Source organism: Tamandua tetradactyla, chromosome 3 (genome assembly GCF_023851605.1).
Source record: "Tamandua tetradactyla isolate mTamTet1 chromosome 3, mTamTet1.pri, whole genome shotgun sequence".
Taxonomy (NCBI): Eukaryota; Metazoa; Chordata; class Mammalia; order Pilosa; family Myrmecophagidae; genus Tamandua; species Tamandua tetradactyla.
In genome coordinates, this window is record NC_135329.1 from 30,901,026 (window position 1) to 30,926,720 (window position 25,695).

The 25,695-nt window shown below is 37.7% G+C and overlaps 1 protein-coding gene across 1 annotated transcript in view; it reads right to left on the bottom strand.

The window, feature by feature from the left end:
* The window catches only part of KIF13B (kinesin family member 13B), a 331,605-nt gene that overhangs the window by 291,395 nt on the left and 14,515 nt on the right, over positions 1-25,695 (bottom strand). Inside the window, exon 2 of the mRNA XM_077152891.1 lies at positions 8,780-8,873. Coding sequence (XP_077009006.1) covers positions 8,780-8,873 — 94 coding nt within the window. The remainder of the gene's footprint in view (positions 1-8,779; positions 8,874-25,695) is intronic.

The following is a 25,695-nucleotide window of genomic DNA, read 5'->3' on the forward strand; positions in this document are numbered from 1 at the left end:
AAGACAAAATTTAGCCTAGAAACTATTTTTGCCCTCCCACAATAATAGGCACAAGCATTAACAATTATAGGATAAAATTTTAATAAGTTTTAACTTATAATTCAAATAAAGCCTAAAGATTTAGTTATTTAAAAAACAGTCTGGGGAGAAGATGGCGGCTTAGTAAGACGCGCGGGTCTTAGTTCCTCCTCCAGAAAAGCAACTAAAGAAACAGAAACAATATGAAACAGCTCCCGGAGCCACGACAGAGACCAAAACGACAGCGTACCCCATTCTGGAACGGCTGAATGGGCAGGGAGAATCCGCTGCGGTGAGATACCCGAGGGGCGCACGTTTTCCCGGCCGGGGTGGCTGGCGACTGGGGTCCCTTCCACGCACGTGGCTCCCCGGTCTGACTGGGAACGTTGGATAGCGGGGCCCTCCTGCCACACCTGGCGTCTCGGGCCAGCTGGGCAATTTGGACCGGCACTCCCCCAAGCCGCGGCAGCCAGCGACCCCCCCTCCACGCACGGTTTCCGGGCCGACTGCGAGATTCGGATTGGCAAGTTAAAGGAGCCACAGCATCTTTTACTGGTGGGCCCCGCAGACAGATGAGCGCCACGAGCGCCACCTACTGGGAAGGAAAAGAAAAACAGAGCCCAGAGATTTCACAGAAAAACCTATCAACCAGCCGGGTCCCACACCCAGGGAAATCTGATCAAATGCCCAGACACCAGCAGAAAATAATGGATGACGCTCGGAAAATTGAAGATATGGCCCAGTCAAAGGAACAAACCAATAGTTCAAATGAGATACAGGAGCTGAGACAACTAATGCTGAATATACGAACAGAAATGGAAAAACTCTTCAAAAACCAAATCAATAAATTGAGGGAGGACATACATGAAGAAGACATGGGCTGAACAAAAAGAAGAAATAGAAAATCTGAAAAAACAAATCACAGAACTTATGGAAGTGAAGGACAAAGAAGAAAAAATGGAAAAAACAATGGATTCCTACAATGGTAGATCTAAAGAGACAGAAGCTACAATTAGTGAACTGGAGGATGGAACATCTGAATTCCAAAAAGAAACAGAAACTATAGGGAAAAGAATGGAAAAACTTGAGCAGGGGATCAGGGAACTGAATGACAATATGAAGCGCACAAATATACGTGTTGTGGGTGTCCCAGAAGGAGAAGAGAAGGGAAAAGGAGGAGAAAAACTAATGGAAGAAATTATCACTGAAAATTTCCCAACTCTTATGAAAGACCTAAATTTGCAGATTCAAGAAGTGCAGTGCACCCCAAAGAGAATAGACCCAAATAGGCGTTCTCCAAGACACTTACTAGTTAGAATGTCAGAGGTCAAAGAGAAAGAGAGGATCTTGAAAGCAGCAAGAGAAAAACAATCTGTCACATACAAGGGAAACCCAATAAGAATACGTGTAGATTTCTCAGCAGAAACCATGGAAGCTAGAAGACAGTGGGATGATATATTTAAATTACTAAAAGAGAAAAACTGCCAACCAAGACTTCTATATCCAGCAAAATTGTCCTTCAAAAATGAAGGAGAAATTAAAACATTTATAGACAAAAAGTCACTGAGAGAAGTTGTGACCAAGAGACCAGCTCTGCAGGAAATACTAAAGGGAGCACTAGAGTCAGATACGAAAAGATAGAAGAGAGAGGTATGGAGTAAAGTGTAGAAAGAAGGAAAATCAGATATGATATATATAATACAAAAGCCAAAATGGTAGAGGAAAATATTATCCAAACAGTAATAACACTAAAAATTAATGGACTGAATTTCCCAATCAAAAGACATAGAATGGCAGAATGGATTACGACCCAGCAATACCACTGCTAGGTATCTACTCAAAGGACTTAAGGGCAAAGACACAGATGGACATTTGCACACCAGTGTTTATAGCAGCATTATCTACAATTGCAAAGAGATGGAAACAGCCAAAATGTCCATCAACAGACGAGTGGCTAAACAAACTGTGGCATATACCTACGATGGAATATTAGGCAGCTTTAAGACAGAATAAACTTATGAAGCATGTAATAACATGGATGGACCTAGAGAACATTATGCTGAGTGAGCCTAGCCAAAAACTAAAGGACAAATACTGTATGGTCCCACTGATGTGAACCGACATTCGAGAATCAGCTTGGAATATATAATTGGTAACAGAGAACAGCAGGAGTTAGAAACAGGGTAAGATAATGGGTAATTGGAGCTGAAGGGATACAGACTGTGCAACAGGACTAGATACAAAAACTCAAAAATGGACAGCACAATAATACCTAAGTGTAATGTAACTATGTTGGAACACTGAATGACGCTGCACCTGAAATATAGTTTTTTGTTTGTTTGTTTGTTTGTATCTTTTGTTTTTATTTTTTTTCTTTTTCCTTTTTTTATATCTATATATTTTTTATTAGTATTATTATTTTAATTCTCTTCTCTTTATTAACATTCTATATCTTTTTCTGCTGTTTTGCTAGTTCTTTTCCTAAATCGATGCAAATGTACTAAGGAATGATGATCATACATCTATGTGATGATACTAAGAATTACTGAGTGCATGTGTAGAATGGAATGATTTCTAAATGTTGTGTTAATTTCTTTTCTTTTTTTTGATTAATAAAAAAAAATTAAAAAAAAAAAACAGTCTGTTCTCCACCATGGTTTTATTATAATTAGTTAATAAGAGACTTATGATAAGGTGTTCCATATTGTTGCATTAAAACCTAAGAATATATTGTGATATGCAGGAGACCCTGGTTTGCTTCCCGGCCCATGTACCCAAAAAATAAACAAACAAAAAGAAAAGATTATGAAATTTAGTCATGTACTATTTAACTTGTAAATATGTTACTGATGAAGATTTGGAAAAGAACCAATCTCTTGACCCAGAGAAATAAAAAAATTCCAAAAAGCTACTAAATTGTATGCTTATTATATTAGTACTAGAGCCAGGGTGTCTCTGCATGGAAAACAAACAGGCAAAATCTGTCAGTTCGTATCCAGTATCATACATATGAGAGAATATTTATTTGACAGATACAAGTATTTTGGTCTCCAGAGTAGAGCATTGCGGAATAGAAAGAGTTCATCATTAAACTTTTCCTTATGAGATAAAATGTTCTTATGCTCTCAGCCTATATTCACAAGCAATGTTTTCATGTGGTTTCCCCAGTTATTTGATATTAAGAAATAGAAGCCCAGATTGCAGAGATTAATATTTTAATATTTCATTGCAAACTAATGAAATTAGCAGTCCCATTTCTTATATACTTGGTTGATGGCCTTTTACAGTGCCAAAGAGAGTCTGATCATCTTTGGGCAAACTGGATAAAATTAAGTTTCTGATCTTACAAAGCTGAAATTTTTATAGAGGTAGGTAATTTCTTGATAGATATGTATAATCAAGTATTGAAATGATATAATTTGGTTTAAAAAAGCACCTCCTACTATCTTTATGAAGTTGCACAACAGATCACTAAAGATGCGATGGACTACAACTTAAGCGTAGGCCATAATGATAACAAATGTAATACTAGGAATAAAAGCTACCGTTTATATAGTGTTTAATTTCAGCAGGAACTACCATTTTACATATCTTAATTAATTTTAATCCTCATAACAACCTATCAGGAAAGTACTACTTTATTACCTTCATTTTACAGATGAGGAAATTGAGGCAAGGAAAAATTAAGTAATTTGCCCAAAGTCACACATCTAAAGAATTGTGATTTCTCTCAAGGTGGTCTCTTAACCTCTTCTTGGCCTTGTTCTACCAATTTTTTTTTTTTAAGAACTGGTAGAAGTTTATTCCAAATCTGAATAAAATAAAAGCAATATTTTATGTACAATGATGAATATATCAACTTATGGAACGTGGAAAATCTTTTTCCATCCTTTCATTTTCAATCTATTTGTATCCTCGTGTCTAAGATGAGTCTCTTTTAAGCAGCATATAGCTGGATTATGTTTCTTAATCCATTCTGCCAATCTGTATCTTTTAATTGGTAAACGTAGTCCATTAACATTAAAAGTTATTACCGAAAAGGTGTTTTGTGATTCCACCATCTTATCTTTTTTATGTGTCAGATCTATATATTCTTTTCTCTCTTTCTCTTTGTATTCTTCAAATGACCCTTAGTGGTAGTCTTCAATTGTATGCCCTCCTTCAGACCTCCCTCTCCTGTTTTGTTTTGTTTTTTTTCAGCCAGCAGAACTCCTTTTAGTACTTCTTGTAGGACCAGTCTCTTGTTAACAAATTTTTTCAGGACTTCTTTTGTCTGTGAAAACTTAAATCTCTCCCACAATTTTGACAGTTTGGCTGGGTACAGCTTGATCAACTTTATGTCATTGCTATCCCACTTATTTTATTAAGTGGCTGGTCTAATCTTTGATTAGTTGTTTCAACATCTGTGTCTCCTCAAGTGTTTTAATTTGGTCATTAGGCAGGGCTATATCTGTCTGCACTGTGATATACTTAGTGATCTTCTGCTGTCTTAGTGGCATGTAAATACCTTGATTGACTTGCTCTGGGAGTCGATTTCTTTCAGTAGCCTAAGGCCTTGTGTTTGTGGATGGGTGTACAGCAGGAGGCAGAGCACGGGGTTGAGCATTCAGCACAGTGATTTCTTTCAGGCACGGGGTCATTTGAGCTGTGGCAGCAGGTCAGCGTTATGCCTTTGTGGATTAGCAGCAGCGCAGGTCGGTACTTTCTCAGAGCTGGGAAGTGAGGCTGAAGGCTGTGTGCATGTGTGGTTCTAGGACTGCTGTGAAGTGTGGTTCCCAGAGCTGAATGACATGATTGGGGGCCCATACACATGCGTGGGCCTGGGAGTGCCATAAACAGATGCACTGAGCTAGGTAGTGTACAACAGTATGGGCAGGAATAGGTGGGGGCAGGGGTAGCCTAGGTATGGAGGTTAGTGTACACAACCTTTATGTGCAATATCCTGCAGGGAACAGAAAGGGGGAGGTAATGCTCGAGAGGTGTGCAGGAGAGGTGGGTTGGGCTGCACTTGGAGTGGGGTGCTGGGGCAGGTACATGCACTGGGGGCTGGTGGGGTGGGGGCTCCTGGAGGGCAGGGAATGGGAGCAGGTGATGAGGTTCAGGTGCATGGGGTATGAGGTGCACTGGTGAGGGTAGCACACCCAAGGAACACGGCCTGACTTACTTCCTAGTCCAGCGTTCCAGTCCATGCACTCCCGTGGGCTCCACGGGAGGCTCCTGCTTTCAGCCTCTCAGTTCCTCAGCCTCTGCAACCAGGGCTGCCACATGTGGTACAGAAGGCTCTCCCAAGTCAGCTATACTCCCAAACTGCCACCTCAGTCACTCTCCTGTCCTTTCTCTAACTTTTCCATGGAGCAATGCTAATCTCAAGCCTGTACTACCAATCTTCTTCATTTTAAATGTCTTATTTCCCAAAACAGTTTTGAGATTCCACAGACAGTCCAGCAAAATGTTTCCCAAATGTTTAAGCTGGAAATGGTTTACCTATTCATTTAACTATGGTCTAATTCATTTTAATAAATATAAAAAGCAAACCATTATGAAGTTAATGCAGAATTAATCAGAAAAATATACAACCCATTGTTTAACATTTTATAATGTTCACTTCCAAAGCATACAAACTTGAGTTATGAAGTATACATAAAAATTACTTACAGTTTCAGATGACTAGAATTAGATGTTATAAAAGCAAGTACGCTGTAGCTTTTTCTTTTGGGGCAGCATGGGCCAGGAATCGAACCTGGTTTTCCCACATGAAAGGCAAGCATTCTACCACTGAATCACCCACACACCCTTACATTGTAGCTTTTAATAGAAAAAAATTAAATTGACTTTTTTTGACTGAGTTAAACTAACTCAAGTCATTTTCATGTTTATTCCAAATCCTTGCTCTCTAGTTACAAAAATAGATCCTCTAAACCATAATTTATTTTTTGATTAGTTTATCCTACAAATTAAAAGGTAATTAACTTAATATTATATAAATAGCTTTTAATTTGTGCTTTCTTTTCTATTTTTCCTCAAATTTAATGAAATCACCATATTCTACCACTGGAATTGTACACTCCAAATTTCTATTTTCTCTTCTCACCTTGGCTTTACATTAAAAGGAAAGGTGCCTCTTACGAAGCGGTCTTCTGGGGTGCTAATAATATTCCATTTCTTTATCTGGTAGTCAGTTATAGGCATGTGTTCAATTTATGAAAATCCATCAAGCCATACAATTCTCTGTATGCATGTTATATACTTCAATTGAAAGTTGGGTTTTTAAAACACCACGCTTGTTAACTTTACTTCACCAAAATATGTCAAATATTGTCCTTATTGGAAACTGTCACTTCTCAAAAATTTTATATCAGACAGTACCCTTTAACTTATTTTTCACAAATTAATTTTTATTTTTAGTATATGGGAAAAAAGAGCCAGCCAAATTAATCAATGAAACCAAAAGTGCTTTTTAATTATTTCACAAACCCCTGAGATTTGAAGAGCTCAAAGGGAAAGCACTTTTTTTTAAGCTACTATGTGCTCATTTTAATCTTATCAGGTAGTATATTAGTATCCACTTGTGGCAGACTATATTTCCAGACTTCCAAAGATGGCCACAACAATAAATGTCTCATACCAAATGTTTTTCTTTTAATGTTCCTCCACTGAGAAATGAGTCTATATTTCCTCCTACTGAAACTCTGTAGAGCTTTATACCAGCATTGACCAAAAAATGCTATAGTTGTAATGCTACGTAACGTCCCAAGATTGGCTCATAAAAAGCAACTACTTCTACCTAGCTTTCTCTTCTACTCAGAATGCTTTTCCTTGAAATCCAGCAACCAGATTAGGTGTTCTACATAGCCTCAGTTAAACCTCCAGCCAACAGCCAATATCAAATACCCACTGAGGATAAACAAGCCTTCAAATGACCCCAGCCCACTGCCTTCAAGTCTTCTAGCTAAAAACAAGACATCATGGAATACAAATAAGCATCTCTTCTGTACCCTGTCCGAATTCCTCACCCACAGAAACCATGATGACTACTGTTTAAAGCCACTAAGTTTGGGAGGTAATGTGCTATGTAGCAATAGAAAACTAAAAGCTTTATAAATGAGGAAAACAGGTAGGTAACCTTGCTAGCAAATAACAAAGTCAGAATTTAAATACAAGTCAGTCACTAAATAAAACCACTCTTTCCATAAGATACTGCTTTCAACCTTGTTCAGAGTTGTCCACATTACCAAAGAGAGGAGCAGTCTCCAGATCAAATGTTCTAAAAGCAATAAACAGTTGCCCCAATTAATATTTTCAATTAATATTCAAGATAAAAGTTCATTATATTAGCCAGGCTCAAAACCCCAGCATTATTTTTGACACAGCTATAACTTGACAAAGATGAAATAAGAGTATATCCAATAGTCCCCATATCCTGGAGATGCTTAAGAAATAACTCTACCTTTTGTAAAAGCACTTTAACAACTTGATCTTTGAGAAACACCTTTCTGAGATAGGTGAGACAGGCATTATATAGATGAAATTCAAAGTTAAAAACAACTGTGATCACATAGTTAAGTAAGGATTCAGTATCAGGTTTTCTAACTACAAAGGGTGCGCTTTTCAACTCAACTCAAAACAAATATATGGATTGCCGTCAGTGTATATTTCCATATACAACATTGTTTCTAAAAATATTTATGAAATACCTACTTTGCAAAGCATCATGCAAGGTACGTTTCTCTAACCTATCACGTCTACTTCCAGGATCAATACAAAAACACCACTGATATAGTAGGTCTCTATAAAAAGCCAGTCTTTCCCCACTTTGATCCATACTCCAAAATGCCAACTGATTTCCTAATCAACTTCTTTAATCATAATACTCAAAACTGTCAAAAATAATATCTTATCCACAAAAATACAGGCCACATTTCATTGTCTGCCTTCATTATATAAAATGGCTTTTAATTTGTGCTTTTCTTCATATTTTCCCTCATTTTCAATGAAGTCACCATATTATATCATTGGACTTCTATAATCTTTAATCAAATTCCACTTTGATCAAATTCATTTCCTTCTACTTACTGAGAAAAACGAGTCCTACCAAATTAATCTCTCACTGTTCCCCAAATCCACTTTTTTACAACTTCTTTCCCTCCCTATTTATACTATCACCCAGAAGTGATCTCTAGAAGTGATGCTCAAGAATTCAGCCTCGGTCACAAACAGAGTTCCTACCCTCAAGAAGCTGAAAATCTACTGCAGAGTTACAATTAACAAGCCAACACAATAGATAATAATCAAATTATTTAAAGAAGATGAACCATTGCACGGTGCAGGAATGTCACCATGTAGAAGGTAATACTTGAAACAGGCTCTGACTGACACAAAGGATTTAAATTGGCAAAAGTAAAAGCCACACAAGCTGAGGAACAATCTAAGTGCCTTGCCTTCTATTCCACTTTATCTAATCCTTCAATTAGTGCCATCTCCTTCAAGAAGTCTTCCTCAATCACATCACTCTCCCCTCTGAGCTTCTAAGGCAATTACTATCTATAATACTCAATCTAACAGTTATTCCATATCATAGACCTTATCTCTATAACTTAAGTACAGACACAGAAGACAACAATATGTCTCCACTTGTTGGTCATTCTCAAAATCACATAGTAAGCATTCAACAAGTACTTCTTAAGTTGATCTCAACTGAGCAACCATTACAGTTTTCAGTAATTTAAAAATGCATTAATCACAACTTGTTTTCTTAACTTACCTGGCATCTCCTTTGGAAAGATTAGTGTTTACGGGATAAAGAATAACCTTGTTTGTATCTACATCCAGCACACATTTGGTATGCAAATCAATTTCTGTGGGGAGGGGGAAACAGAAAAAAATAATCATTTTTAGAAAGTAATTTATTTTAGCAAACAAAATGGCAGAATGAAATGCTTCTGAGTTCATCCCCACCCCCACCCCGCCACACGAAAGGTTTGAACAACCAGCAAAAATTGGGCGAAACATTTCTCAGGGCTCCAGAAGGCAGTTAAAGAACTACAGTAACAGGGTAAGCACCAAATTAAGAGCAAGGCTTCTCAAACAAAGTGATATAATCTTGCGGCACCCTGGCTAGCCCCTCACCCACTCCTCACCAGTTTGGCCCTGAGCAGCCCATGCTCCCACTGCAGATCCCAGTTCCAGGCGGACAGCAGTCTCACACACATGCTGGGACCATATACATCTAGCTCAATCTGTCTGGTGGTAGCCCGAGGGACGTATCATTCTATATCTTAACCTCTCTATAGAAGGAAACTCAACAAGCTCTCCTACAGAACACTGAGAGAGCACTCAAGACATGCTGCCTGGACTTGACTGCCTAGGGCAAGGGACTACAGGCTGTAGACATACTGCAGTGTCAGGAACTGTGAAGAAACTGTTTCCCAGGGAAGAGGGGACATCTGTAACCTGTAAACAGAGAGGGAATCCTGGGGTTACATGTACATGCCCCAGACAACACATGCACAGAAAAAATGAGGAAAGCCTCTATGCTTTGGGCTGGAGCTATTCTTGTATAACCTACTGTATGAAGGAGAGCACTCCCAGAGGTCAATCTACAAAGCCTGGAAGAGGTGCTTTCTTTTTTCCCTTTTTGGTTGTTTGCTCCTGGCATTCAAGGAAAACTCAGGATCATACAACTAGCTGGAATTGCCACATAAAATAACTGTTAAAGAAACTGAAAAAGAGATCAGGCTTCAATTAGAGATAAGAAGGAGGGGTCAGGACTAAGGTAAATCAGAATACAGGGTAAGGAAAACTTTGTCTGTATTTTAGAACCTCACCTATTCTATGAGATCAAAGGAAGAGGGATTTATTTTGTCCAAAACCTAAATTTCCTGTAACACATACTCTAACTCAACCTGTCTGGATAAATCCTTTAAAGAACCCAAACATATGGAGCCCAGGATGGGAATGAGGGCTTGTAATTTTGAATAGGTTAATGTATTGTCCAGATATACCCCAGAGTATGTTGAGCAGATAATTAAAAAGTACTAGAAAGTCCCTGGAAGGATGGGAGAAAAAACAAGGAACTATTAAGCTTTACCACCAGGGAAACCCCTGATACTGCCTCAAACATTAGGGACTCCCAAGTCAGTAGGCCAGTCTCTTGACTTGGAAGCTTGCTCTTGTGAAGCTTCTTTATGTAGCCAAGAAGCTAAGCCTACCTATAGCTATGCCTAAAAGCAACTTCCAGAGGACCTCTTTCATTGTTCAGTTGGGTCCTCTCTCTCCAAGCCCAACTTGCTAAGTGAAATCATTACCTTTCCTACTAAGTGGGACATGACATCCAGGGGTAAAAGTCTCCCTGGAAGCGTGGGAGATGACTCCAGGGATGAGCCTCGCCCTGGCACCACGGGATCAACAGTGCCTTTCTAAACAAAAGGTAGAAAATAATTGAAACAAATAAGGTATCAGTGGCTGAGAGAGTTCAAATAGAGTTGAGAGGCTACTCTGGAGATTATTCTTATGCAAGTTTCAGCTAGATATTGTTACTTATCATGGTTTGCCAAACCCAAATCAAAACCATTCCTACCAACTCAAAGAACACCTAGGGCTTTATCTGAGATCCAACAAAGGTTCCATGCAATGATTACTTTCCAGAAACCTGCAACCTTCAAATGGGTTCCTAGGTCATAAAAGTACTGAAACCCAGAGAGGCCAACCTCTCCAGAATATCAACTAGTTCCATCTCCCTACCCCACATTATTGACAGCCTTTCCAACATGAAAAAGTTAGAATGAGCATAGCCAAAATGCCCCTAAAGACTGGAAGAAAGATCAGAGAAGGTTGAGTTATAATGGAGAAGATAGGATTTAACAAATGACTGCTAAATCATTATATTGATATTTCATTTAGTCTCCAGTGCCTTGAAGTAGATAAAAATAAAAACCTAAAATTGTGGAATTGTAACCCATACCAAACTCTGAAATCTGTTCTTCAACTAACTGTTGTGCTGTGCTTTGAAATTAATTGCTTGCTATTGCAATATATTAATCAAGACCATGTAGTACTAACACAAGGATAGGCATATAGACATATGTAATCAATTTGAGAGTTTAGAAATAAATTCTCACATTTATGGTCAACTAACTTTCAACAAGGAGGCTAACACAATTCAATGGGGAAAGAACAGTTTTTGCAACAAATGGTGCCAGGACAACTGGAGGGCCACATGCAAAAGAATGAAGTTGGACCCTTACATCACACCATCCACAAAAATTTACTCCAAATAGATCAAAGACCTAAAAGCAAGGGTTAAAGTGCCCCAAACTGTAGAGCTGTGTTCCAGTAGCCGTGTTTCTTTAAGATGATTGTATAAGTATACAGCTTTCACAAACTGACTGTGTAATTGTGAAAACCTTGTTCTGATGCCCCTTTTATCTGTGGTATGTTCAGATGAGTAAAAAATATGGATTAAAAGTAAATAAATAATAGGGGAAAAATGTTAAGATAAAGTGCCATATAGGGAAATACTAGTGGTCAAAGAAAGGAAGGGGTAAGGGATATGGTATGACGAGTTTTTCTTTTTCCTTCTTATTTCTTTTTCTGGAGTGATGTAAATGTTCTGAAAAATGATCATGGTGATGAATATACAAGTATTTATGGTATTGTGAGCCACTGATTGCACACGAAGTACGGAATGTTTATACGTTAAGAATATTCGTGTTTATATGTTTGGTTTTATTAATTTAAAATATAATATAATTTTATATATATATATACACAAAAGAAAAGAAAAATCAAATAAATAAAAGTAAGGGCTAATACTATAAAACTCTTACAAGAAAACACAAACATGATCTTAGGGGTAGGTAATGGTTTCTTAGACATGACACCAAGAGTGTAAGCAATGAAAGAAAGATATATAAAGTGGAGCTGGTGGCTTGAAGCTACATGTACCCCAGAAAAACATGTTTTTATGTTTCCTTCTTATTTCCTTATATTTATTTGAAGCAATAAATTTCAAAGCACAGATTCTTAAATCTAATCTATTCCTGTGGGTATGAATGCATCATAAGTAGAAATTTTTGATATGGTTACTTCAGTTAAGGTGCTGCCCAGAAGGAGTTCTAATACTCTTAGTGTAGTCTCTCTGTATAAACTCTGTATAAACGGAATGAATACAGAGATAGAGAAAGCCACAGAAGCAAGAAGCTGACATCAGTGGAACTCAAAAGAGAAGCAAGAGACCAGCAGATGCTGCCATGTGCCTTGCCTTGTGGCAAAGGATCCAGGGATCCTTAGCAGCCAGTCTTCAAGAAGAAAGCATCGCCTTGATGATGCCTTGATTTGGACATTTTCTTGGTCTCAAAACTATAACCTAATAAATTCCCACTGTTAAGCCAATCCATTTTCTGGAGCAGCCTAGGAAATTAAAACAATGCATTTCATGAAAATTTTTGAAGTATGTACTTCAAAGAACACCATCAGGAAAACAAAGACAAACCACAGAATGTGAAAAAATATTGGTAAATCATGTATCTTGTAAGGGACTAGTATCCAAAATGCATAAAGAACTGTTAAAATTTGACAATAAAAAGACAAATATCACAGTCAGAAAAACAGGCAAAAGATCTGAATAGATATTTATCCAAAGATATACAAATGACACAATATGAAAAGTTATTCAATATCATTAAGTCATTAGGGAAATACATATGAACACATGCAAGATGAACAAAAATAAGGGCTGGCAAAATGTGGAAAAATTTGATCCCTCATATATTGCTGGTGGTAATGTAACATCATGGGATGTCCAAAATGCAAGGCCCTAAATGCTCTCTCTTTACCCAGTCATTTCTCTGGAATGTGTTTGAAGTCAGCAACCTTGAGGGACAAATTAAGGTCTCCCTTAGGGAGAAAAGAGCAGGCTTGTTTACTGCTTAGTATAAAAGTGATAGATCCCCCAAGTACTGTCTTCCTCAGATGTAACACTAACTTACTGCAGGCATAGCATTCATCTGGACTCCTCCACATCACCCCAGTGAGACCTGTAGGACATGGGGAACTGACACAAATGCTCATGAAGCTTGCTATACCACGAGTAATAAAACTCTCTAACCCAGAAGTCTCTATGAAGCAGTAACAGGCTAACTTATTACTTGTGACTAGGGTAAGACATACAGAAGATGAATTTATCTTCCTAAAACATCACTTTAACAGACACTATTCTATTCAAAAATTTTCCATCTCTGCCTTCCTCAAACTGGTGTTCAGACTCTTCTGAATCTACCTGTACCTCACTGTTTTAGTTTGTTAAAGCTGGTGATAATGCTGAGAACAGGGGAAAAATTCAACTTCCCCAAGTTGAATTCTTGATATTCTCTCAAGCAGTGTGGACATCCAAAGCTATAGGCTGAGCCCACAATCTTGGGGGTTGTTCATATGAAACTTAATCCCACAAAGGATAGGTCAAGCCTACTTAAAATTAGGCCTAAGAGTCACCTCCAAGAGAACCTTTTATATTGCTCAGATGAGGACTCTCTCTCCAGCCAACACAACAAGCAAACTCACCACCCTCCCCCATCTACGTGGGGCATGACTCCCAGGGGTGTGGACCTTCCTGGCAACGTGGGCCAGAAATCCTAGAATGAGCTGAGACTCAGCATCAAGGGATTGAAAAGAACCCTAGAATGAGTTGAGACTCAACATCAAGGGATTAAGAAAACCTTCTCAACCAAAAGGGGGAAGAGTAAAATGAGACAAAATAAAGTGTCAATGGCTGAGAGATTCCAAACAGAGTCAAGAGGTTATCCTGGAGGTTATTCTTATGCATTAAATAGATATCACCTTTTCAGTTAAGGCGTAACAGAGAGGCTGGAGGGAACTGCCTGAAAAGGTAGAGCTGTGTTCCAGTAGCCCTGTTTCTTGATGATGACTGAATAATGATATAGCTTTCACAATGTGACTGTGTGATTGTGAAAACCTTGTGTCTGATGTTCCTTTTATCTACCTTGTCAACAGACGAGTAGAAAATATGGAATAAAAATAAATAATAGGGGGAACAAATGTTAAAATAAATTTAGTTTGAAATGCTAGTGACCAATGAAAGCGAGGGGTAAGGGGTATGGTATATATAATCTTTTTTTTTTCTGTTTTCGTTTTATTTCTTTTTCTGTTGTCTTTTTATTTCTTTTTCTGAATTGATGCAAATGTTCTAAGAAATGATGAATATGCAACTATGTGATGATATTGTGAATTACTGATTAGATACGTAGAACAGAATGATCAAAATAGGAATGTTTGCATTTGTTTGGTGTTTTTGGTATTTAAAAAAATAAAGTAAAAAACTTAAAAAAAGAAAAAAAAAGCTGGTGGTATGCAATATACCAGAAATGGAATGGCTTTTAAAAAGGTAATTTATTAAGTTGCAAGTATACAATTCTAAGGCCATAAAAATGTCCAAACTAAGGCATTCAGAGAAAGATACCTTGACTCAAGAAAGGCCAATGGTGTACAGAACATTTCTGTCAGCTGGAAAGGCATGTGGCTGGCATCTACAGGTTCTCTGGAGACCTTTTCCTTCTGCATCTCCCAAATGCCTGGGTCTCATGCCTGCTCTGCCTGCTCTGCAGCATTTTCCAAAATGTTTTGCTCTTAAAAGACTCCAGTAGGCAGATTAAGACCCACTTTGAATGGGTGGAGACAGATCTCCTTGGAAATCACCTAATCAAAAGGCCCCACCCACAAAGGGGTGGGTCACATCTCCATGGAAACAACTTAATCAAAAAGATCCAACCCAATATATTGAATAAAGATTAAAGATTACAGAACATGGCTTTTCTGGGGCACACAATAATTTCAAACCAGCACACTGACCTATCTAACTTCTTATCATTCTATTTCCCACAAACCTTCCCTTGTCACTCATCTTAACCCTCACTCTTTTTACTTTTCCACCTTTTCCAATACAGCACAGATTTTAATTAAGGGCTCAAGTTCTGGAGTTCAACTCCCTATGCTGTAACCCCCAATTTCTTCACTTGGTAGTTATATAACTTTGGGCAAGTTGTTCAGCTTGTCTAAGTTTCAGTTTTGTCATTTGCAAGATATAGTTACCACATGAATGCTTCCTACAGTTGTTGTGAGGATTAATCAAAATTATCCATTTCAGTGCCTGGGAACTTATCAGCACACAGTAACCTCTAAATAACTGTTAATAATAAAGACTATGCCTCCTTACTGCAGTCTGAATTTTTATGGCTAATATCCTTATTGTACTTTGAAAATGTCTTGCTAATTCCCTCATTCATTTGCTAATTCCCATAATTCATGTTGTAATTCATGTTTTGCACTCTACCTGCCATGGTATCTTCCCTGCCCATTCTATTTTTAAGTCATTCATCATCATTCTCAAGTCCCAGCCACTTTTTAAAACATCCTCTGAAGACTAACCCATACTGTTGTTATTCTTTTTTTATTTCATTGTAGTAACATCTATACAACTTAAAAGTTCCCATTTTATGTTCTAAAATTGATCATGGGGATGTATGCCCAATTATGTGATGATACTATGAGCCAGTGATTGTATACTTTGGATGGTTTATGTGGCATGTGACTGTATCTCAATGAAATTTTTTTTAAATCACTACATTAAAATAAGTTTCCATTTTAACTTTTTTCAAGTATTAATTATATTATTAATTAAATTCACAATTTTGTGCTATAATCACCAATGTGCATTACCCCTGGTTTTTCATTACTGAAAAGAGAAACTCTGCACCTATTAAGTAATAAATCTCTCACCCCCTCTCCCTTCCCTGAGCTTCTGATAACATATAATCTACAATATCCCTAGAAATTTGCTTCTTTTAAGTATTTCATATGAGAGATCATAAAACATTTGTCTTTTTGTGTCTGGCTTGTTTTATTTAATATGATGTCTGACACGGCTTCTTAAATTCATAATGCACCTGTCACCACTGCATTGTGTATACATTCTTATAATTAACTCATCTGTGTATCTCATTACCATCAAAACCATAAGAAGCTCCTTCGGTCAAAGATCTTGACTTGTGCTTCTACTGTACTTTACAAATCTTTGAAAACTACGTAATTGATGTGTAATCTCAAGATTGCAAGGTCCCTTTAAAGATCATCATGTCCAATATAGTAGTAAAGCACAGGCTTTGAAGCAAGACAAAACTAAGTAAAATCCAGCATCCAAAATACTTGTTTCTTAATTCTGGGAAAGTTATTTAACCTCTCTAAGATTCTGTTAAGTAGAAATTTTACAACTACTTTTCAAGTTCTGTTTGACGAATAAATTTAGAAAATGTATTTTTAAAAGTACTGAATTCTAGCTCATAAATAGAAAACTCTCAAAAATTCATTATTACTTTTCTTCAATAAACTTAATGAATTCATTAATATAATTGTAAAGATATCTACAGCTTCCAACAGTAACAGGTCAATACCAATTAACATATGGGTTTGTGTCCCATGAACCAGTTAGTTCTGCATACTTCCATAGATTATACCGTTGATCTCTGCCAAAATTTTTTAAGGACACGTTCTGTTAAACACAAGGGAATCTGATTAGCAAACATAGAGTGATCAATAATAAATCAATTTCCATTGAATAAAACGCCTCAATTCATCTATCTAACTAATACTTGTGTCAGTGGTTTCTTCTACCCTCAGAACATACAAATTGGAAAAGTGAGACATTGGTCATTGCTTTATAGGGATGAGGGGGTTAGAGTTCATGCCAATTTGAACAAGTTTTTATTTTATATTCATAAACTTATACCCTGCTCTCCAAAAGTCTCTTGCTCTATATATGTATATAAAGCAAAATTTCAGTCACCGGGTTGACAGAAGAAATAAAAGAATGCTATGTGATAAATGTTTGTCTTGTTCACCATTGGCATATCAAGCACATGGTAGTAAAACAAGCATCTTCTGTTTTAGAAAATACTGTCAGAAATTTCCATCCAGTCATCCATAGCTCCAACATCTCTCAGTCATCTCCTTGAAAAGGCATAAAAACTACCAATGGCCTTGGTAACAAAAACACCTTCTTGTTTGCAACGTATTTTCCTGTCTTATCCTACCCCTTCATTTCGTAAGGATCACCTATTTCTTCACAGACTGCCAGGGTCTCCTAAGTCTCCATGTCCTTGGTTTTACCTTGCCTTTTGATTCAGGACTCCTTACTTGGTTTTGGCCAGCTTCCTTATATTGTCTGATTCACACAGTTTCATTTTCACCATGCACTTTTTTTTTTAATGCTTTAATTTTTAAAAAAAAAAACATTTTTATTGCGCTATCTTCATGCAGCCATTGTATACAATGGCTCACAGTATCATCACATAGTTGTGTATTCTTCACCATGATCATTTTTAGAATATTTACATCACTCCAGAAAAAGAAATAAAAAGAAAAAAGAGAAACCCCATACATCCCATACCTCTTACACTGCCCTCTCTCTCACTGACCACTGGTATTGCACTCTACCCAATTTTCTTTTACTCAGCCCCCCCACACACACACACATTATATATAAATATTTTTTGTCCTTATTTTTTTTACCATATCTGTCCATACTCTGGATAAAGGGAGCATCAGCCACAAGATTTTTACAATTACACAGTCACACTGTAAAAGCTATATAGTTATACAACCGTCTTCAAGAATCAAGGCTATTGGAATAGTTTAAGAGATTCAGGTATTTCCTCCTAGTTATTCTAATACACTAAACACTAAAAAGGGATATCTATATAATGTATAAGAATAAGCTCCAGAATAACCTCTTGACTCTATTTGAAATCTCTCAGCCATGAAACTTTGTGTCATTTCTCTCTTCCCCTTTTTGGTCAAGAAAGCTGACTCAATCTCATGAATCTGGGTCCTGGTTCATCCCCAGGAGTCATGTCTCGCATAAGAGGGAGGGCAATAAGTTCACCTGCTGGTTTCACGATGCACTTTTAAATACTGTCCACCTATGACTCAAATTAGTTACCTACCTAGGCTTTCATTCTCACTTTGCGATCAGGCAATTTTTCTCCTTCATGCTTGTGCTAACACCTACACAAAGTTCTAAAGAGCTAAACAGACCTCAGGGACCAACCACCCTAAACCCAGGCTTATAGACCTGGCTAGTATTCAGGGATCCCTGCAATTTGGTTCTATCTTTCTAATCTCATCATTCTCTAGTCAACCTCACAGAATATTCCTTACTGGAAGGCTAATATTCGCTCTGTTGCTAAAACTTGCTTTACTCATTATTCTCTCTGTATTTGCTCTCTTGCCATACCTCCTGCTCAAAGAATCAGTACTCTCCCTTTCCCTCTTTTCATCACCTAATCAAATCATAAGCTTCCTCCCTCAAAGTCTAACCAGAGTTCTCCCTCTTCAGTAGTCTTTCCTAATTATCAGGCTTCTAAGGGTCTTTCACTCTTTTTTTTTTTTTTTATTAATTAACGGAAAAAAGAAAAAAAAGAAATTAACCCAACATTTAGAAATCATACCATTCTACATATGCAATCAGTAATTCTTAACATCATCACATAGATGCATGATCATCGTTTCTTAGTACATTTGCATCGGTTTAGAAGAACTAGTAACACAACAGAAAACGATATAGAATGCTAATATAGAGAAAAAAAATAAAAGTAATAATAATAGTAAAAACAAAAAAAAAACCAGACAGACAAAAACAAACAAAAAACAAAAAAACAACAACAACAAAAAAAAACCTACAGCTCAGATGCAGCTTCATTCAGTGTTTTAACATGATTACTTTACAATTAGGTATTATTGTGTTGTCCATTTTAGAGTTTTTGTATCTAGTCCTGCTGCACAGTCTGCATCCCTTCAGCTCCAATTACCCATTATCTTACCCTGTTTCTAACTCCTGCTGGACTCTGTTACCAATGACATATTCCAAGTTTATTCTCGAATGTTGGTTCACATCAGTGGGACCATACAGTATTTGTCTTTTAGATTTTGGCTAGACTCACTCAGCATAATGTTCTCTAGGTCCATCCATGTTATTACATGCTTCATAAGTTTATCTTGTCTTAAAGCTGCATAATAATCCATTGTATGTATATACCACAGTTTGTTTAGCCACTCGTCTGTTGATGGACATTTTGGCTGTTTCCATCTCTTTGCAATTGCAAATAATGCTGCTATAAACATTGGTGTGCAAATGTCCGTTTGTGTCTTTGCCCTTAAGTCCTTTGAGTAGATTCCCAGCAATGGTATTGCTGGGTCGTATGGCAATTCTATATTCAGCTTTTTGAGGAACCGCCAAACTGCCTTCCACAGTGGTTGCACCATTTGACATTCCCACCAACAGTGGATAAGTGTGCCTCTTTCACCGCATCCTCTCCAGCACTTGTCATTTTCTGTTTTGTTGATAATGGCCGTTCTGGTGGGTGTGAGAGGATATCTCATTGTGGTTTTGATTTGCATTTGTCTAATGGCCAGGGACATTGAGCATCTCTTCATGTGCCTTTTGGCCATTTGTATTTCCTCTTCTGGTAGGTATCTGTTCAAGTCTTTTTCCCATTTTGTAATTGGGTTGGCTGTCTTTTTGTTGTTGAGTTGAACAATCTCTTTATAAATTCTGGATACTAGACCTTTATCTGATATGTCATTTCCAAATATTATCTCCCATTGTGCAGGCTGTCTTTCTACTTTCTTGATGAAGTTCTTTGATGCACAAAAGTGTTTAATTTTGAGGAGCTCCCATTTATTTATTTCCTTCTTCAGTGTTCTTGCTTTAGGTTTAAGGTCCATAAAACCGCCTCCAGTTGTAAGTTTCATAAGATATCTCCCAACATTTTCCTCTAACTGTTTTATGATCTTAGACCTAATGTTTAGATCTTTAATCCATTTTGAGTTAACTTTTGTATAGGGTGTGAGAGATGGGTCCTCTTTCATTCTTTTGCATATGGATATCCAGTTCTCTAGGCACCATTTATTGAAGAGACTGTTCTGTCCCAGGTGAGTTGGCTTGACTACCTTATCAAAGATCAAATGTCCATAGATGAGAGGGTCTATATCTGAGCACTCTATTCGATTCCATTGGTCGATATATCTATCTTTATGCCAATACCATGCTGTTTTGACCACTGTGGCTTCATAATATGCCTTAAAGCCAGGCAGTGCGAGACCTCCAGCTTCGTTTTTTTATCTCAAGATGTTTTTAGCAATTTGGGGCACCCTGCCCTTCCAGATAAATTTGCTTATTGGTTTTTCTATTTCTGAAAAATAAGTTGTTGGGATTTTGATTGGTATTGCATTGAATCTGTAAATCAATTTAGGTAGGATTGACATCTTAACTATATTTAGTCTTCCAATCCATGAACACGGTATGCCCTTCCATCTATTTAGGTCTTCTGTGATTTCTTTTAACAGTTTTTTGTAGTTTTCTTTATATAGGTTTTTTGTCTCTTTAGTTAAATTTATTCCTAGGTATTTTATTCTTTTACTTGCAATTGTAAATGGGATTCGTTTCTTGATTTCCCCCTCAGATTGTTCCTTACTAGTATATAGAAATGCTACAGATTTTTGAATGTTGATCTTGTAACCTGCTACTTTGCTGTACTCATTTATTAGCTCTAGTAGTTTTGTTGTGGATTTTTCCGGGTTTTCGACGTATATTATCATATCGTCTGCAAACAGTGATAGTTTTACTTCTTCCTTTCCAATTTTGATGCCTTGTATTTCTTTTTCTTGTCTAATTGCTCTGGCTAGAACCTCCAACACAATGTTGAATAATAGTGGTGATAGTGGACATCCTTGTCTTGTTCCTGATCTTAGGGGGAAAGTTTTCAATTTTTCCCCATTGAGGATGATATTAGCTGTGGGTTTTTCATATATTCCCTCTATCATTTTAAGGACGTTCCCTTGTATTCATATCTTTTGAAGTGTTTTCAACAGGAAAGGATGTTGAATCTTGTCAAATGCCTTCTCTGCATCAATTGAGATGATCATGTGATTTTTCTGCTTTGATTTGTTGATATGGTGTATTACATTAATTGATTTTCTTATGTTGAACCATCCTTGCATACCTGGGATGAATCCTACTTGGTCATGATGTATAATTCTTTTAATGTGTTGTTGGATACGATTTGCTAGAATTTTATTGAGGATTTTTGCATCTATATTCATTAGAGAGACTGGCCTGTAGTTTTCTTTTTTTGTAATATCTTTGCCTGGTTTTGGTATGAGGGTGATGTTGGCTTAATAGAATGAATTAAGTAGTTTTCCCTCCACTTCGATTTTTTTTAACAGTTTGAGGAGAGTTGGTACTAATTCTTTCTGGAATGTTTGGTAGAATTCACATGTGAAGCCGTCTGGTCCTGGACTTTTCTTTTTAGGAAGCTTTTGGATGACTAATTCAATCTCTTTACTTGTGATTGGTTTGTTGAGGTCATCTATTTCTTCTTGAGTCAAAGTTGGTTGTTCATGTCTTTCCGGGAACCCGTCCATTTCATCTAAATTGTTGTATTTATTAGCGTAAAGTTGTTCATAGTATCCTGTTATTACCTCCTTTATTTCTGTGAGGTCAGTAGTTATGTCTCCTCTTCCATTTCTGATCTTATTTATTTGCATCCTCTCTCTTCTTCTTTTTGTCAATCTTGCTAAGGGCCCATCAATCTTATTGATTTTCTCATAGAAACAACCTCTGGTCTTATTGATTTTCTCTATTGTTTTCATGTTTTCAATTTCATTTATTTCTGCTCTAATCTTTGTTATTTCTTTCCTTTTGCTTGCTTTGGTATTACTTTGCTGTTCTTTCTCCAGTTCTTCTAAGTGGACAGTTAATTCCTGCATTTTTGCCTTTTCTTCTTTTCTGATATAGGCATTTAGGGCAATAAATTTCCCTCTTAGCACTGCCTTTGCTGCGTCCCATAAGTTTTGATATGTTGTGTTTTCATTTTCATTCACCTCGAGGTATTTACTAATTTCTCTTGCAATTTCTTCTTTGACCCACTTGTTGTTTAAGAGTGTGTTGTTGAGCCTCCACGTATTTGTGGATTTTCTGGTACTCTGCCTATTATTGATTTCCAACTTCATTCCTTTATGATCCGAGAAAGTTTTGTGTATAATTTCAATCTTTTTAAATTTGTTAAGACTTGCTTTGTGACCCAGCATATGGTCTATCTTTGAGAATGATCCATGAGCACTTGAGAAAAAGGTGTATCCTGCTGTTGTGGGATGTAATGTCCTATAAATGTCTGTTAAGTCTAGCTCATTTATAGTAATATTCAGATTCTCTATTTCTTTATTGATCCTCTGTCTAGATGTTCTGTCCATTGATGAGAGTGGGGAATTGAAGTCTCCAACTATTATGGTAGATGTGTCTATTTCCCTTTTCAGTGTTTGCAGTGTATTCCTTACGTATTCTGGGGCATTATGGTTCAGTGCGTAAATATTTATGATTGTTATGTCTTCTTGTTGAATTGTTCCTTTTATTAGTATATAGTGTCCTTCTTTGTCTCTTTTAACTGTCTTACATTTGAAGTCTAATTTGTTGGATATTAGTATAGTCACTTCTGCTCTTTTCTGGTTGTTATTTGCATGAAATATCTTTTCCCAACCTTTCACTTTCAACCTATGTTTATCTTTGGGTCTAAGATGTGTTTCCTGTAGACAGCATATAGAAGGATCCTGTTTTTTAATCCATTCTGCCACTTTATGTCTTTTGATTGGGGAATTCAGTCCATTAACATTTAGTGTTATTACTGTTTGGATAATATTTTCCTCTACCATTTTGCCTTTTGTATTATATATATCATATCTGACTTTCCTTCTTTCTACACTCTTCTCCATACCTCTCTCTTCTGTCTTTTTGTATCTGACTCTAGTGCTCCCTTTAGTATTTCCTGCAGAGCTGGTCTCTTGGTCACAAATTCTCTCAGTGACTTTTTGTCTGAGAATGTTTTAATTTCTCTCTCATTTTTGAAGGACAATTTTGCTGGATATAGGAGTCTTGGTTGGCAGTTTTTCTCTTTTAGTAAATTAAATATATCATCCCACTGTCTTCTAGCCTCCATGGTTTCTGCTGAGAAATCTACACATAGTCTTATTGGGTTTCCCTTGTATGTGACAGATTGTTTTTCTCTTGCTGCTTTCAAGATCCTCTCTTTCTCTTTGACCTCTGACATTCTAACTAGTAAGTGTCTTGGAGAACGCCTATTTGGGTCTAATCTCTTTGGGGTGCGCTGCACTTCTTGGATCTGTAATTTTAGGTCTTTCATAAGAGTTGGGAAGTTTTCAGTGATAATTTCCTCCATTAGTTTTTCTCCTCCTTTTCCCTTCTCTTCTCCTTCTGGGACACCCACAACACGTATATTTGTGCAGTTCATATTGTCCTTGAGTTCCCTGATACCCTGTTCAAATTTTTCCATTCTTTTCCCGATAGTTTCTGTTTCTTTTTGGACTTCAGATGTTCCATCCTCCAAATCACTAATTCTATCTTCTGTCTCTTTAAATCTATCATTGTAGGTATCCATTGTTTTTTCCATCTTTTCTACTTTATCCTTCACTTCCATAAGTTCTGTGATTTGTTTTTTCAGTTTTTCTGTTTCTTCTTTTTGTTCAGCCCATGTCTTCTTCATGTCCTCCCTCAATTTATCGATTTCGTTTTTGAAGAGGTTTTCCATTTCTGTTCGTATATTCAGCACTAGTTGTCTCAGCTCCTGTATCTCATTTGAACTATTGGTTTGTTCCTTTGACTGGGCCATATTTTCAATTTTCTGAGCGTGATCCGTTATCTTCTGCTGGCGTCTGGGCATTTAGTCAGATTTCCCTGGGTGCTGGACCCAACAATTTGGAAGATTTTTCTGTGAAATCTCTGGGATCTGTTTTTCTTATCCTGCCCAGTAGGTGGCGCTCGTGGCACACGTTTGTCTGCGGGTCCCACCAGTAAAAGGTGTTGTGGGTCCTTTAACTTTGGAAAACTCTCGCCGTCGGGGAGGTTCGCCAGCCGAAGCGGCTTGGAAGAGTACCAGCCGGCCAAGGGTCTGAAAGCGGGGAGGGTCGCCGGCCGCTGCAGCCCAGGAGAGTGCCCATCCGAATTTCCTAGTTGGTCCGGTGCACCAAGCGTGGCGGGAGGGCGCCAGCCCCTGCGGCCCGCCCGGGAGAGTGCACCATTCCCGGGGAGTCACGTGTTTGGAAGGGCCCCCCCCCACCGTTCTCCGCGGCCTCGGGATTTCCGATCCAATTCTCTCAGTTGGTCCGGGGGGGTCGCACGTGGTGTGGGCGCCAGCCGCCGCGGCTTGAGGGGACCGCCTGTCCAATTCTCCCAGCTGGCCCGGGAAGGGGGAAGGGAGGAATTCCGGCCGCTTGCCGCCCCGCCCAGTGAAGCCCGCGCCCCTCGGCGATCTCACCGGAGCGGGTTCTCTCAGCCAGTCAGCCATTCCAGGATGGGGTACGCTGTCTTTTTGATCTCTGTCGTGGCTCTGGGAGCTGTTCTGTATCATTTCTACCCCCCTAGTAGCTGTTCTGGAGGAGGAACTAAGATCCGCGTGTCTTACTAAGCCGCCATCTTCTCCGGAAGTCCAGAAGTACCGTAGGAACGCAGAGTCCAAAATCCACAGGGCAAGCTGCAAAGCCAATGACTCCGATGGATGGCCTGGATGAACTCCACAGGAGAGGCTCACCAGCCAAAGCAGGAATCGGGTCTTTCACTCTTAATTCCTTTATTTGCTTATCACATATCTGGTACTTAATAACTAGCAGCCTGCTATAGTTATTTACCTTTCAATCTTATCTTCTCACCCGACAAGTTATTTCCTCATGAGTATGACCCCTAAAAGATACTTAAAATTTTTAAATGTTACCATACTACACAACAGGAATAGAAATTATTTAGGAAATAAAATTCTCTAACAAGAACAATCATTTTCATTTTTCATGTTTCCTTCTAGTTCTTACCCATTTCTATATACATTTTTACCTAGTAATAGCATAATGGTGCATTCAATCATACAGTCACACATAGTTTTACATTCTGCTTTTCTAGTAACATAAGAAAGTCTTCCTTGTTGTTAGTCTTGATCATCATCATTTCTAATGACTACATAATATCTTTCCACTGATATTAAACCATGAGAAATAAATGAGACAAAATAAAAATTCAGTGGTTGAAAGATTTCAAATATAGTTGAGAGGTTATCCTGGAGGTTATTCTTGTGCATTATATAGAGATCCCTTTTCAGCTTATGGTGTATTGGAGTGGCTAGTAGTCTTGATTCTTAAAGACGATTGTATCAACTATATAGCTTTTACAATGTGACCACGTGATTGTAAAAACCTTGCGTCTGATGCTCCCTTTAACCAGGGTATGATCAGATGAGTAAAAAAATAAGGACAAAAAATAAATAAATTTTAAAATACATAAAAAATAAGGGGAAAAAAAAACAGAGAAGATGTTGCACACCTGGCACTAGAGCACACACAGCCTTCAGCCGAACGGCTTCTGAAACAGTATATGACACGAAAGGTCAGACTCAAATCATTTTAGTGTGCTGCACAGCAGGGCACAAAAAGTATGGGCTGTATGGGTTTTTTCTTTTTATTTCTTTTTCTGGAGATGCAAACGCTCTAAAAGGGATCATGGTGATAAATACACAACTATGTGATGATATTGTGAGCCACTGATTGCTCACCATA